At 37.7% G+C, this 15,269-nt stretch overlaps 1 protein-coding gene across 2 annotated transcripts; it reads left to right on the forward strand.

Moving 5' to 3' along the window:
• The first annotated feature begins 339 nt into the window (after positions 1-339).
• Positions 340-14,967, forward strand: tbxa2r (thromboxane A2 receptor). Of its 2 annotated transcripts, none has more exons than XM_042516972.1 (3): positions 340-417; positions 7,478-8,365; positions 12,487-14,967. In XM_042516972.1, the coding sequence occupies exons 2-3, from the start codon at positions 7,568-7,570 to the stop codon at positions 12,808-12,810; spliced, it is 1,122 nt and encodes a 373-aa protein (XP_042372906.1). In that variant the 5' UTR covers positions 340-417; positions 7,478-7,567; the 3' UTR covers positions 12,811-14,967. The 2 variants fall into 2 exon arrangements, with proteins under 2 accessions (XP_042372906.1, XP_042372899.1); XM_042516965.1 differs by lacking the exon at positions 340-417 and adding an exon at positions 424-553.
• The last annotated feature ends 302 nt before the right edge of the window (positions 14,968-15,269 follow it).

The raw sequence follows: 15,269 nt of genomic DNA on the forward strand, positions 1-15,269 counted from the left end.
ATACTGTAAGACCTATTAACTTTATCTTCATTGGGATTTTAAGCATAGCTGTTCCTAACCAAACTGTATTGATCCCTTACTACAGCCTGAAAGAACAGCACCTCCACATCCTCATCAGTAACAAATACACATTAAATAGAATTCACAGCCGAACATGAAACAAATGCCCTTTTCCCCCACTGTGTACCACTTGCACCACCACACTTTATGACTTTTGTCTGTTGCTAATTTTCCTGCTTAAAATACCAGTGGTGTCTTGCCAGAGCCCTTCCCCTTTTGTCTTCCGGGGAGGGCTTAACTGAGCAAAGGGAAGCACAACTGGAGGGGAAGAGATGAGTATCTGAGCTTCGGGGGAAGGGAATGGAATTCATCAGGGGCCACTACTAACAGCCTGTTGTAGGACTATATTTCCATCAGGTGGGAATCAGCATTTGTGTTGTTCCCAACACTTCCTCTGACTATTCTTTTGTGTAGTTTATCTTACAAGTGCAGAAAAATGGTGTGGATGGATTGTTGCAAATTTCCCAACTGAGAGTCAGCTTGGTTCTTGATGGTAAGACAAATTTGAATCTCTCTCTTAACAACCTTAGAAAAACAGAATTTTTTGTGAAAGATAAAATAATTGTTTCCTGATGGTTTTACAAAGCAGGGACTTTATTATATGTGTATGTTTATAGATAGCGGTGAACGTTATGATTATAGTTGTATGATTCTCATTCATCAGAGCACTAAGTAGAGGTTGCTTTTTGTCAACTTTAATGGGTTTGTTTTGTTGCTGTTGATTTGTAAATACTGTAAGAAGTTGTATTTCAGGGACTTTCAGTTTACTGTAAGACAGCTGCAGTAACTTAGTTCAGTGCTGAATAAATATGGATAAACACAGCCTGAGGATTACTTACTATGTTATGATAGAACTTACACCTTTAATGATGTCAACCTTTAAAAAAAAGTGATCATTCAAACTCTCCAAAGGGTTTTTTGAAAATAAGCTGAGGGACAATGTTATACCAAATTTTCCTGATCTCATCATGTACTTCATATTATAATGAGTATCTCTCTTGGGCACTGTACCCCTGGTATTATAGATGTGGTTCCTGTAAAGTTCAGTGGGTTGTGCATGACACCAACTCTGGCCAGGCTTGATAAATCAGCTCCCACTTAGACTTAGACTTAGACTTAGACGACTTTATTGATCCCCGGAGGGAAATTTAGTTGTCACAGCAGCTTGGCACGTAAGACATACAGAGACATACATAGAAAAATAAGAAGAATAATAGAAGATAGAAATAGACATAAATATATAAAAATAGAATAAATAGAATGCTGAGGTAGTGCAAAAGAATACTGAGGTAGTGCAAATGCAGTGGTAAGGTGCACTCTGATGATGGTAAGGATACACATGAGCATGGTATGATGACAGCAGAATAAGGGGAATATGTAGAGGTGTACATATAATACTAATAATGGTAATAACATCAGTTTGAAGGCATCGCACACATAATAGTAGTAATAGTATTAATAATAGTATAATAATAGTATTAAAATAGTAATAATAGTAGTAATAATATCCATAATATTAATATTAATAATAGTATCAGCATCATGACATTAGCACTTGACATTTTTATGTCTGATAACCGATGTTATGTATAATATAATATAATAATAATGATAGAATAATAATAAATATATATATATATATATATATATATATATATATATAATGATGTATAATGTAATATTTATAATACAATGCAGGCGACGATCTGATGTTATATATTTGTACATATATATACATGATATGCATACACACATACTGCAGTCTGTACTGTTTGGATGTGGAGTGACAGAGTTTAGTCCAGTTCGGTGACAGTGACCACAGGTCTGACAGAGGTGAATGTGTTGAACAGTCTGATGGCAGCAGGCATGGTGTACATGTTGAATTAACCCTAAGCTCTGTGCCTGTGGGAAAACTGTTTGCCAGAAACTGAAACCTTTCACCTAAGATTTTTGAAAATGGTATACCAGATCCTGTGTAAATGCAGTTTACAGAAGATGCTCTCTCCATTCTCAAAATCGGCCAGGCACAGCAACACACTGTCAGTGCGATGGCCACTGCCTTGTGACCCACACAGTTGGAGTGGCTTAACTATTGCTTGAAATATGAATTTGATCAAAAACACACAGATGTGCAAGCTATGCATTTTGACCCAACCCCTCTCTATCGCATATGTAATAAACATATTGCCTATTGCCACCTGTTATTTATTTATTTTTTTAATTTTCATGAACATCAAGTCATCAAGGGTCAGCTCAAAGAATCAGTTTAGCTCGTCAGCATTATGACGTCTCTCTCTCTCTCTCTCTCTCTCTCTCTCTCTCTCTCTCCCTCTCTGTGTGTACTATTGGGTGACCAGAGACCTGCCACATTATTCTTTTTTTGATATGATTAATGATATCATATAGGGTTAAGATTTTTACACCAGTTACATTAACATTCTGGGTCTTTAATTTAAAATAATGATTCATAGGAGGACCTTGTTAAACCAGCAGTCTGCTGAAAGTTTCTGAAATCACAATGTGAACCACTTTATTGGCCAAATAGACTAGATGCAAAAGAGTGTAGTTGGGGCTTGTTGCCAGCCACAACAATGTTGTGACGACTAGTATTGTTTTCACCTTGTGGTTGTGTTTGTGTCATCATCGCAAAATGTAAGCCTGGTGACATCCCTTTTAGTGGTAACCACCACAGAAACTGTTTTATGTATTTTGTCAAGTGTTTTTATCTCTGCGGATCTGATTTCATCAGTGTGATAGTGTTGCAACCGTATAAGAGGCAGTCATGTAACTTTACAGATGTGTCTTTTAGATCATCTATGAAGATAGATGCGGTTTTAGCAAAGGGGATGGATGTAGAGGTGTAGGAGGTAGGGAAGGGGCCATCAGCCACTCCACCTTACCTTTATGGACTATATTTATTTTAAGTTGCTTACTGCTGTATTGGGGCTGGAGTGATCCCATTGCAATATGGTCTCTATTTTTTAATATCTCCCATTTTATTGCTCACTTTAATTTGCTTTTGTCCCTTTTACCTGGATGAGGTACTGCATAACAACCTTTTTTATTAACGGGTTATAAATATATAAATAAATTTAATTTGAATTTTTAACTGTGTACAATACCAACATGGAAAACATATCATCATAAGCACTGATGGACTAAGCAGGATATTATTTGGACATCAGAACATTCTAGAGGTCGCAAAATGTTTTTATTTCAAGCAAACACAAGTACAGTAGATAAAGTATGTTTTGCACTGCAAACTGTATTTTAAAATAGTGTCTTATGGGAGCCAATCCAAACAGCATTTCAAAGAAAAAAGTTCTCTTTGGAAGGAGATCCCTTCCAGTTACCCATCCTCAGTTTAGGAACCTTACAACACATATTTAACACACACTCTGCACTCACCATGACATACAATGCACATATTTAATTCTGTGGTTTCCCATTAGTTTCTATAGGAAACCACTATACAGCCTCTGTGAAGCAATTTTGAATATGACATTGATTTCCAGACACTAACAGGCACTTTTGGCTAATGGCACACTCAAAAGGTTTTCAGGGTCACACAAGCACTGGCGCCAAACACCATCTCTTTCCTCCAAGTATTCTCTAAGGTATGGAGGGACCTCATAATGGTGTAGTTCGCTTTTAGCGGGAGGTTCTCTCATTTCATGTACCATAGATTTTCTGTCTTAAGGGAAAATGTGACAAATTAGACATTAAACCTGCTGTCATGGCTAATGTGAATGTGCATTTACAAGATTAAACTGTTATACCATCACTTAATGTGTACTGTATGTATCCATTTACCACAACCAGTAGTAGCAAATTTCCTCTCAACTAATTCAATTTAATGCCAGAAAAGAATCAAAGAAAGTGTGATCAGCACAGTTCTATTAATAGAAATACAATCCTTTAATTCATTTATTTATCTTGGTAACTTGAATCCTGTCTGTTGCCTCTAGGTTCTTTTTTCCTCTTTATCTTCTTTTCGACCCAATTTCCTTATCCTTAAGGTTTTATCATATCTTATAAAGCATTACACCTATACAGACATGACACCTACAGTGAATGGCCTTACACCTGCTGATCACTGATAAAATATGTCGATATTTATCACAGGGAGTAAAACCCACAGTTTGACATGATCACTGTTATCAGTTATGTTTATCCACCTACTTAATGGAAATAAAGTATCACTCAGGATATACAGAGATGACTATTGAAGCAAAGACAGGTGAAAAGGTGTTAAAAAGTTTTTATCTAATAATATAAGTTTGATATGACATACAAATTTGAGCATTTTTTAGCAATGGTAACAAGCTAAGACACAGTTAATTAGGAAGTACGATAAGAATATTGAGACTTTATTATTGTCTTGTTCAAGGACACTTGAAATGTATTATTGCAGCATTTCACAAAGACCAATTAGGTGTGAGAGACTATTCCAACAAACAAAAAGGACATTCCTAGATTTGAATATAGAGCAAGAAAATAATACATACAGATACAAAACAAACAAATCACAGGGCTTTTAGATGTGTTAATGTTTAGATATGTTTATTTCACTGAAATGGAGAGTTTTATACTTCATTAAACAGTTGTGACTATAAAAAATAAACCTATCATTCCTGTATGAGGACATCTTTTTTTTTTTTTTTTTTTTTTAAAAACTACTTACTGTTCAAAGGAAATGCTTAGTTTTTTACACTTACCAGGTCCTACTAATTCCAAACTGCTGGGAGAAATTAAAATGCATACCAAACAAAAGCTCAGGTCTCAGGAGGTTACTCAGTCAAACTGAGTATATTGTGTGTTCTAGTTGCATAGTATGTGGATTTTGTGTATGTGAGAAATGCCCGTATCTGAACTTAATGGACTCAACAGCCCCACAATGCATTGTGTCTTTTCAGACCGTGCAGTGGTGGATATTTTGAGCCCAGCTAAGAATTGATTAATATGTCACATTATTAAGTTTTAATATTTGATAAAATATATTTCAATATACTTTTCATCAAAAAGACACCATGTAGATTCTCTATTATGCAGGTGATTTATCTAAATAAAGCCTTTTTTGAAATTTGTTTCAATGATTTCAGAATGTGAAAGCAGCTGTCTGGATCACACCAGCCAGCTGTCATATGATGCAGTCATATGACTGTCTTACTTGAGCTGCTAATGGTCCATTGGTAATGGCATACTCATTTGTTTATTTAGTAGGCAATATGCAGTACATATAGACAGACATACAGAGTTTGTAGTAGGCATAGGTTAGTAAGCGATTCTGAATACAAGTATAGTTGGTACATCTGGTAACATCCATTTCATAAACATAATCATAACATTCTGTTATATTGTATGGGTATATTTGGGTTTATTTTTGAGAAATAACACCATGGATTTTCTTTTGTTTTTTTCCTTATTATTCCTTCATTTTATTTTGGGCATGATATCAGTATCCACATAATATGCCAGTCTCAAACTACTTGACTATGACATGCAGTGTATTGGAAACAGACCACTAGGGACAATGTCCCAGTCTGATTGTAACACTATGTGTTTATTTCCTGTTAATGTCTCTGCCAGTGCTGTTCACATAATATTTCCTGCCAGGATGTGACAGTTCTCCTACTTTCTGCCTATATCGGTCTCTGTGTCATGCTCTTCATCTCTGTCCCTGTCTGCGTGTGTTTGTATGGGTGTTATGTACATTCTGTATCTAAGCTGTTACATTGATTTTATACGGTTTATGTGTCCTTCCCAATAATAATAATCATAATAATGTAATAATAATAATCTTTATTTATTTAGCATTTTCCAAGCTTAAGCACAAAGTGCTTCCCAAATAAAAAGGTTTAAAAAAAAAAGATGTCAGCAACCCATGTAGCTCTTCCCCTGCCCCCTTATGACATAATCAAAATTGAGAACGTTAAGAACACTAAAGCACAATAATAAAATAGCACACAAAAGCATAATGCACTGACTCTTTTCCACTGTGCTTTGGATTGAAACACAGATATTTAAAAGACCTATTTTTGTAGTTTTGTCAGTCATTCTTGGTAACAATTATTGTACCATCCAAGTACATAGTTCCAGGAGCAGTGTTACATTGCTAAAAAGACGTCATACAGGGTAAACAACAGAAGCAGTCTGACTGCCTCAGGTCGGTGAGAGAAAACAAAGAAAGCTGTGAAAAAATTCTAGAAATAGTGCTTTGTAACCATCACAGTGTACAGCCCAATGTTTTTGCTGAACTTCTTGTAGTTTTGTAGTTTTCTTGTACACTGAGGAATTATCATGAACATTTTGGGTGGACTTGCTTTAAGTTTTACCTCCAAATAAAAGTGATTTAAAAATATGGCTATACTGTTGGTTTGACTATCGGACGATTCCTGTTTCTTGCATCATCAGACATTGTTATATATCTAGCAAGTAGACACAGCCATGTCCCCAGATCTCAGGAAATACATTGATGAATACTGTGTTAAGTCCCAGAATACACCCAATAGACTTCAAGGAAGTGGCAGCAACACATCAAGACACCTCAGGACTCAGCCAAAAAATTGTACATAAACACATCAGAAAGACTACACCCAACAGCCAACTTCATCTTATGCTCTGTAACTGCATGGGAGGAAATAACTTTGCAAACCTGCAGTTTGTGGTTTCCTGTGTTCATCGTTCAAAAAGGGAAACATAAAGTGCGACAGGACGTATTCAAGATACTCATTAGCCAGTTAGCACACTAACAGCACAACCCAATGTTGACAGAACAAAAGATATTTACTGTGCACCAGAGAACAAACGATGACTAACCATTAAGCTAAAGATCTAGATAGCTAAAAACATAATACCTAACATAACAAGTTTGTTTTGATCTCACAACCTCTTGACTTAAGCTATTTGTTTTCTTTTTTTGTCGTGATCATTTCTCTACTTGTGCAGTGAACTGAACTGCCAATCAGAGCAGTACCACCAGGCTCCGTCATCTCTGACAGTGATTCAACATGCAGAAACGACTGAAAAAAAGCCAACAAGGACAAACTAGTGCCAATGATGTGGGACGCACAGAATAAATTAGGGCAACAGATGCCTGTTGAAGGCTCACCAAATTATGGCAAAAATATAACAGAGAAAGAAATAATCATTTTAACAAACCTTACATGACTGAAGATGGAAATAAATATACGATGTATATAAAACAGATACTGACTAGGAACCACTGTTCAGCACCAGCAGTTTCACAATATACCCAGCCTGAGAGTTGGATAAGCACCATTTGGTATATCCAGAAGCACAACAAAGTCACCACACATTTTTGTTGATGTTTTGGTCTTATGTTCTTTTATGTCGTTTGCTCATTTCATTTGTATTAAAAGTTTCAATTTTTAACTTTTCTCTTTTTACTTTTAAGGTTGAGGAGAGAAATGATCACCCCCACTCTGGTGTTGCCTATCCACCTCTGATTCATTTGAAACCAACAACACCAAACCACCTGACCACCATGGATGCTACAGCTCAGCCGCTTGCCAACTACACCCCACTCTGCTACTCCATCAGCACCCCTCCATTCAAACACCTCCCCACCATCGCCTCAGCCTACTTCTCATCCATCTTTTGCACTTTGGGTCTCATCTCTAATCTCATTGCCTTCATAGTTCTCCTCAACTCCTTCCGTCGGGCACGTACCCGCTCACGCTCCTTCTTCCTGATCTTCCTGGGTGGCCTGGTGGTCACTGACTTCATGGGTCTTCTGGTCACAGGCTCCATTGTAATCTCCTTCCATGTGACACACTTTAATTGGCAAAAGTTGGATCCGAACTGCCATTTCTGCAACTTCATGGGTATGTCCATGGTTTTCTATGGACTATGCCCACTCCTGCTTGGTGCCACTATGGCTGTGGAGCGCTTCATTGGCATTAACCGTCCATTTGCACGCTCCAACAGCATGCCAAAGGGCCGTACAGTCTTCATGGTGCTCACGGTGTGGTTTATCGCCGGTTGCATAGCTTTGATGCCCCTAATAGGCATTGGGAGCTACCACATGCAAATGCCCGGCTCCTGGTGTTTTTTCAACATCAGCCCTGAGGGATATGACATGGCCTTCTCCCTGCTCTTCTCAGTGGTTGGATTGACGTCCATCACTGTGTCATTTTTGCTGAACACAGTGAGCATTGTGACCCTGATGAAGGTGTGCTGTGGACAGGATAGGATCCAGCGTCGCCGAGATCATGAAGTAGAGATGATGGTTCAGCTCATCCTCATCATGGTTATTGCTTCAATCTGCTGGTGCCCACTCCTGGTAAGTTTGCCCATCTTAAATGAGTTAGCCAAGCATTTAATATGTTAAGCCAGATTTTATAGAACACTGCACTGAAAGGCGAGCTTCATACTTCACTGTTGTAGCCACACTTCTACACATTAAAGAATTTAGCATGTCAGTTACTTTTTTTTAAATCATATGTATATAACAACACCCTTTCCAATTCTAATCATTAGACAAAACATGGGGATCACCATTAGTTTTCTGAGGACCTACAAAGCAATATGATACAATGTTGTAGCACAAAGAGGCCAGAATTTCACAGGAATATTTCTCACCCCATTTCAACCTGTGTAAAATATTGTTGGCCTCCGTAACAAAAGTCTATGGTCTGTAACAATGTTTGCTGTTAAGTGGTAAGACCTATGGGTGAATTAGCTTTATTTTGGCAGCAGGCAAAAGAAGAATATCTGTTCACTCAATCTTTGTGTTTTCCAACATGTATCTTCAAATGTTACACATTTTTAGCACTTAACTCTGTCTTTGAATATAACTGTCCAACAGAAAGCTAGTCACAAAACAGCATCCTTTCACTGCCTTATGCAGATTTTGATTTTGTTTTGTTAAATACTTGGAGTCCACCAAATGATGGGTATCTAAATGATGGGTATTTAAAGCACCAGACCCTTTATCCAGCTCTTGTTATCATCGCTGCCTTTCAACTCTTAGAACCATAATAAGGCATCAGGAGGGTCTCTAAGCTTTCTCTGCTTCCCCCTTTATGCTTCATTTCTTCTTAGCAATGCAGCTTCCATGCTAGCTGATCTTGCCCGGATCAGAGCCCCTTAACGCCATAGTTGAGATGACATATCTCCACTTTAGAGCATGGGTAAAATCAGTGCCTTTAAAAGGTAACTAAATTTTATTACAACTTGGACTTCATTTTTGTAGCTCCAGCTATTGGATCTGTTGGTTATAACATTGCACTCTCCAGTGTTGATAACATGGCAACATCACAAAAAATAGGTCCAACAATTATGCAAGTAAAAAAGCAACTAACCCCTGAGTTTGCCAGATTTGTTTGGAAAGAAAATAAAGATGAGAGCAAAATTGGACCTGGCTGTCCAGTGTAAAAAGTCTCTATGGCGCAGCTTCCTGACCTACTGCACTTGCTGTAATTATGTGAATTTATGGTTTCTGTGTCATCATCAAGCTAATCTTGCAAAACTGTTGGCCTGTTCAAAACCTGTAGGAATCCCTAGTATCATTGAACCTATTTATAAGATGTTGCTACATTTCGAGCTTTTAGCAAAATACTGTCCTGAAAAAGAAAATATCATAAACAAAGGTAGAAGCTACAAGAATACAACCTAAGTTATAATAAATTGCTGTCTTCCTTCAGTATAAAGCTCATAACTCTGCAAGCAACAGGAAGAATTTTACTCCAGCCTACTTAAAAGAATCCTTCATTTACCCACCCTTTGTTATGTTGAATTCTTGGAGAAAACTTTCATGCATGTCTTTGGGGAACAAAGAATCTAGGAACTGAGAAAATTCTCAATGAATTGAAGTCATAGGGGATCTGTGTTTAACATTACAGTAAAACTATATAAAAACATCCATTTTAAAACTCTCACACACTCTCAGCATTCCCCAATCACATGCATTTCAGCTCAAACATTACTATTTAAAACTTAACTTAGAGTTAAACTCATCAGTGGTCTATTCAAAGCCAGACTCCATTGACAAAAAGAGTAATTATACAGCACTGAACACTGGAGCTGTTGGTGTACCACTGTCTCAATTGATAGAATGTTTGCGTTATCGTGTGACCCCGAATTATCCCTTTCAAACACCAAAGCCACACAATAAAAGAAACTAACTTACTTTTCTTTTGGCTTTTTTTTTGGCTTTTTGCCTTTACTGGAGATAGGAGAGCTTAAGCATGAAAGGGGAGAGGGGGGATGACATGCAACAATGGGCCAAGGCTGGAATCGAACCCGCAGCCATCACAGTGTAGATGTAGCCTCTGTTCATGGGGCACCACCCTACAATCTGAGCTATTGGCCACTTGGTTTTTAGGGGTTTTTAGGGAGTTTTTCCTTAGATAATGTGAGTGTCTAAGAGCATAGGGATGTCGTATGCTGTAAAGCCCTCTGAGGCAAACTGTGTTTTGTGATAATGGGCCTTATAAATAAAATTGAATTTAATTGAGCTGAATTGATTTTAGTGAAAATGCATGTGTTTGGGAAGTAATGCATATCTGACTGGAGAAATAAGACCAGGATTATATTGAAAGAGATTACTGAGAGTTTGTAAACAGATGTTTAAAATAGTTTTGCTGTTTGTTAAATACAGTCACCTATGACTAGATTTTTCTCAGTTTTTGTACTATTCATTCACTGGAGGCATGTGAGAGTTTTCTTATCAAATTCAGCATCATCACTATCTTAAAAACATATTGACAGTGCTTAAAATAGCACAGTAAACTTAAAAGCTGTATGTGTGGACTTTTCTTGTGTACTTTGTGTTAATGTGAAATGCGGGAGTCCTAGTGAACATTCTCACAGTGTTGCTCTCAGCCCGGTATACCACTGCCTCTAAGCAAACTTCAAATTGAGCACGCCAGAGAGAGAGAAAACAAGGGCCAAAGCTACCAGCATATTTTTTTGCCGTGCTGTCTGACCTCAGTTGTGTGACACTCTGCCCAGATATATATTCTGATGAGCGTGGTGACTGCTGATCCTGTAAGAGATGACATTATTTTGTTCTACATACGAATGGCCACCTGCAATCAGATATTTGACCCCTGGATATACATCATGTGTCAAGTGTCCAAAATAAGGCGAGTAAAAAGTTAAGCAAAAATGTCGAAAGACTGTTACAATAACACAGCTTCCCCATAGTAACTACTCACCCCCATCATTACTCTGGGCTGTGGTTGGCCGGCTACTTCAGCATGTCCTAATCTGCCAGTGAAACTCATGGATGGACTGTTTACTTGATGCTTTGCAGCTTCTAAACCATTACCCATAAGCTCAAAGTATCATTTGGAGCATGCTTTGTAGTGTAAAAAGAGTCTCATCCTGGGTTTGCTGCTGCTATGAGCACTTCATTCCATTCCTAGTCGGTTAATAAACAATCCACTGAAATAGTTTCAGCCCTTTGTCATGTTTGTTTATTACCCTTGCGCCTGCTTTCATTCCCTGAAACTAACACAGATGGTTTTTCATCAAAAACCTGATAGCTTAACTCTCTGCAGATTGCAGTTTTGTTTAGGTGCTCAAACGTTTCTTTGAGGCAATGCTGCAGAAATCTTATAGATAAGACCTAAACATCAAAACAGTTGCTCAGGCTAAGCAACTGAAATGCTCCTGAAAAATGTCATCTTGTCACAGCAACTTGTCTAGCTTGAAATAGCCCAGTAAAGACCATAAATGCCACCGTCTGTGCAAGTGGAAGCAACTGTGATTCTTTGGATGTTTCAGTCTCTGTAGCACCTCTGCCGCTGAGAAAAGTTTGCCTAACTAAAACTCTGGTTTGCACTTCATCTCAACACTTGCATTCAACAGTTTTTTAACATGGTGAGGTGGATTTATATAACTATAGCCTTGCACTGTTTGGGTGTAAAGTTGAACACATTTTTGGCACCAGCTGAATTTGGAACAAAGACAACAGTAAGCCAATTTGTCATTCCTTAAGGAGCTTGTTAGCATGTTTCTCCCCCACACGAGACTGTGGCTAATGCTAATAAGGCTATGCCTCACACAAAATGCTGCAGCTTAAGTAAAGCAGGGGGGATAATTGTGTTGCAGCAGCCACTGGCACAGGATGGTCACGGCAAAATTAGTCTAACCATTCCCTCAGTGGACTTACAATAATTTGGACAATAATTTAGACAAGGAGACATTTTTGAAAAATCTGTAACAGTTCAGTGTGCGTGTGTGTGTGTGCGTGTGTGTGTGTGTGTGTGTGTGTGTGCATGCACAAAATTTTAACCAATTTCACATTTTCCTTCTTTCTCATTTCTCCTTCCCACTCTTTTCAACTACAATTTGCTGTCTGTTGTAATCTGTGTCTTTTCTCCTGTGCAACTGTTTGACTGTCTTTGCCTGTTCTTTCTTTCATCCTTATCCCCACTTCCATTTCTCCACTAATAGGTCTTTATTGCACAAACTGTGTTGTCTGGAGGTCCCCTCCAGATCAAATACCTACTGCTATGGATCCGATTCGCCACCTGGAACCAGATCCTGGATCCATGGGTATACATCCTGTTTCGACGGGCAGTTCTTAAGAGAATCTACCCCCGCTTCGACTGGTCTCGGAGCTCCATCATGACCTTGTACCCGTCTTTCAGCCACACTGTCCGAAGGTTCACACGCTCTTCACTTGCGACCAGCCTGGACACAGATGAAACAGGAGACAAGCGAAAATCAAACATGACACCCCCATCCACACTGAAGCCATCCAATCCTTCTCCATGACTGTTTGGATTTAAGTTTTTGCAGCAGACTGAGTGGCATCATTGGAGTTGCAGTTTGTGTTTGACTGCTCTGATAAGTTCTCCTGTTAACTGAACCAGGATAAGTAGGTGGATTGGACCAAAAATCTGAAAGGATTGCTATTTTATTGCATACCACTGAAATGTTTAGCTGTATTAGCAATGACACTTTAATTTAGAGAATGGAGAGCAGGGGCTGATTGGACACTTTTTAAGGATCAAACCTGCAAAATACAGTCTCTGTCACCATTCAACAGAGCACTGCAGTCAGCTAAAACATATTTAAAGATATCTACATGCACTGCTCTTTCTACATATGCTGGTCCATCAAGTGCTTTTATGATATTTCAGTTTCAAACAACTTCAGCAGTGGAAAGGGCCACTCTGTGGACAGTCAGGTGACTGTTTTAATGTGATACGTCATGCTGGTAGGCTTTTATACCTTTAAGCTGATGTAGACTTTGTTCGGACGCTCTTGAGTGTCATTTTAGACCCACGAAGAATTATTTAGTTCTGTTTTCAAGCTTGTGTAAGGACTGTTCATGTATTGATCCCTTTCTGAAAGTACCTTGAAACTGTCTAGAGAACACCTTGAATTTTGAAGGATAGTAACAGTGGAACTGTTGATCCACAGATCATCTAACCCTGCTGTTTGAATCGTACAGGTGCTAAAAAGTTAACATGCTTTGACTACGGTGAAATATAGCTTAGACTGCTGTAGGCTTTCCAGCACACTCCATTTCAAGAATTTATAGATAACAGTGCATGAATTTTCTGTGTTGAATGTTCTGATGATGCATGCAAATCAAACCAAACTCTCAAGACTTTGCAAAGATCAGTTATTTTTTACTTTTTTCAGAATACCTTAATTGGAGCTTTGGTTCAGTCCTCATGCTTATCATTAATGGGCATATCCAGGTTTGACTGAAGGGAAAGAAAAGAAAGAAAGCGTATGCAGACAAGACTGTCATTGTTGAAACAAATTGTGATTATTTAGGCAGACCCTGAAAATGCAAAGTTTATGCTGTCAGTGGTAAAACAAGCTATTCCACTGCCAACTTTAAAATATATAAACAAAATGTAGGCTAACGGTAATAGTAATAATTTGAGATGTATGAAACTGCATTAAATGTCATATTTGCATAAATAGTTTGAAATCCCGATCTGCCAAAGAAAAAAAATGCTTGGCATTAGCTTTTAAGTATTAATGATATAAAGATCTGAGAAAGTGTAAATTGTAAATTGAAGATTTCAGGTTAAGATATCTTTGACAGTGTTATGTATGTATGTATGTATGTATATATATTACTCGATAAGTGTTACCAATTTCTCACTGTGCCATTAGTTTGGTTCCTTATTTGAAACTGTGAGATCACCAAAAAATTTAAAAACAAATATTTTCTCATATACCATTATTGATGTCTAACCATGAAGGTAGTTGCATGTTTTGACTGCCAAGGTTTTGAGATATCAGCCTCAGGCATTTCAGCATTGGAGGTGACAGGAAGTTTATTTGTGTTGCTCACACTGATGGATAATTACATATAAAAACATTTCACAAAAACATGACTGCAAGTGAGAAAAATTGCAGAAGGTTAAGTGCAAATCTATGTAAAGTTAATTGGGGGAAATTGGGTAAACTGACTCTTTAAAAAAAAGGTTTACTCAGTTCTTTTGACTCGAAGCTATCAACAAAACAATAAACAGAGAGTGGCCGATGATATAGAGGTTGGATAGTGCAATTCAACCTGATCATTTGGACAGTGTAATGACAAACATTTTACTGTAGACACATTTTAATAAAAATGTCATATGATATTATAATTATATAATAAGTTATTATATTACAATAAAACTGAAACAGCCATTTCTTGCTCTACTTAATCACTCAGACACCCAGCTGTTCACGCTGTTCTGTTTCTTAACATTGTATTATCAGTCATATTAGTCAAAGTGTCATTCAAATACCCAACAAATCACTGAACCAGTCATTGATATGGTTAAGATGTGTTTTGCTTTAACTCCTTTGCAATATCATCCTGTGAAATGAAGTGTAAGTGTTGAATGTGCTTGAAGAAATAGCATGTTATTGTGCATCTAAATAAAGGATTCATAAAATACAGAAAATCAAATATCTTTTAAAGGAGTTTCTCTGTTAAACACACATAGACAGACTTGACAAGTATGATTTCCACCTGTTTACTTACAATTTAAACACGTGAGATGTGCCATGCATTTTCAGGATGTCATAAAGAGGTGTACTAATATACAATGTGTGAAAGAAAACATCACTATCAGACAAATACTCGTAGCAGAGACAGTGTAGCCATAAGTCGAGTCAAACTGGCAGTTCAGTGTTTACTTGCTTCCATGCATCAAAAGAAAACAACTTTATACCTTGTTTGTACTGTATGGTGAGCCAGAAAACATAACTGCCAAACT

This window comes from Plectropomus leopardus, chromosome 3, assembly GCF_008729295.1.
Source record: "Plectropomus leopardus isolate mb chromosome 3, YSFRI_Pleo_2.0, whole genome shotgun sequence".
NCBI classification, from domain to species: domain Eukaryota; kingdom Metazoa; phylum Chordata; class Actinopteri; order Perciformes; family Serranidae; genus Plectropomus; species Plectropomus leopardus.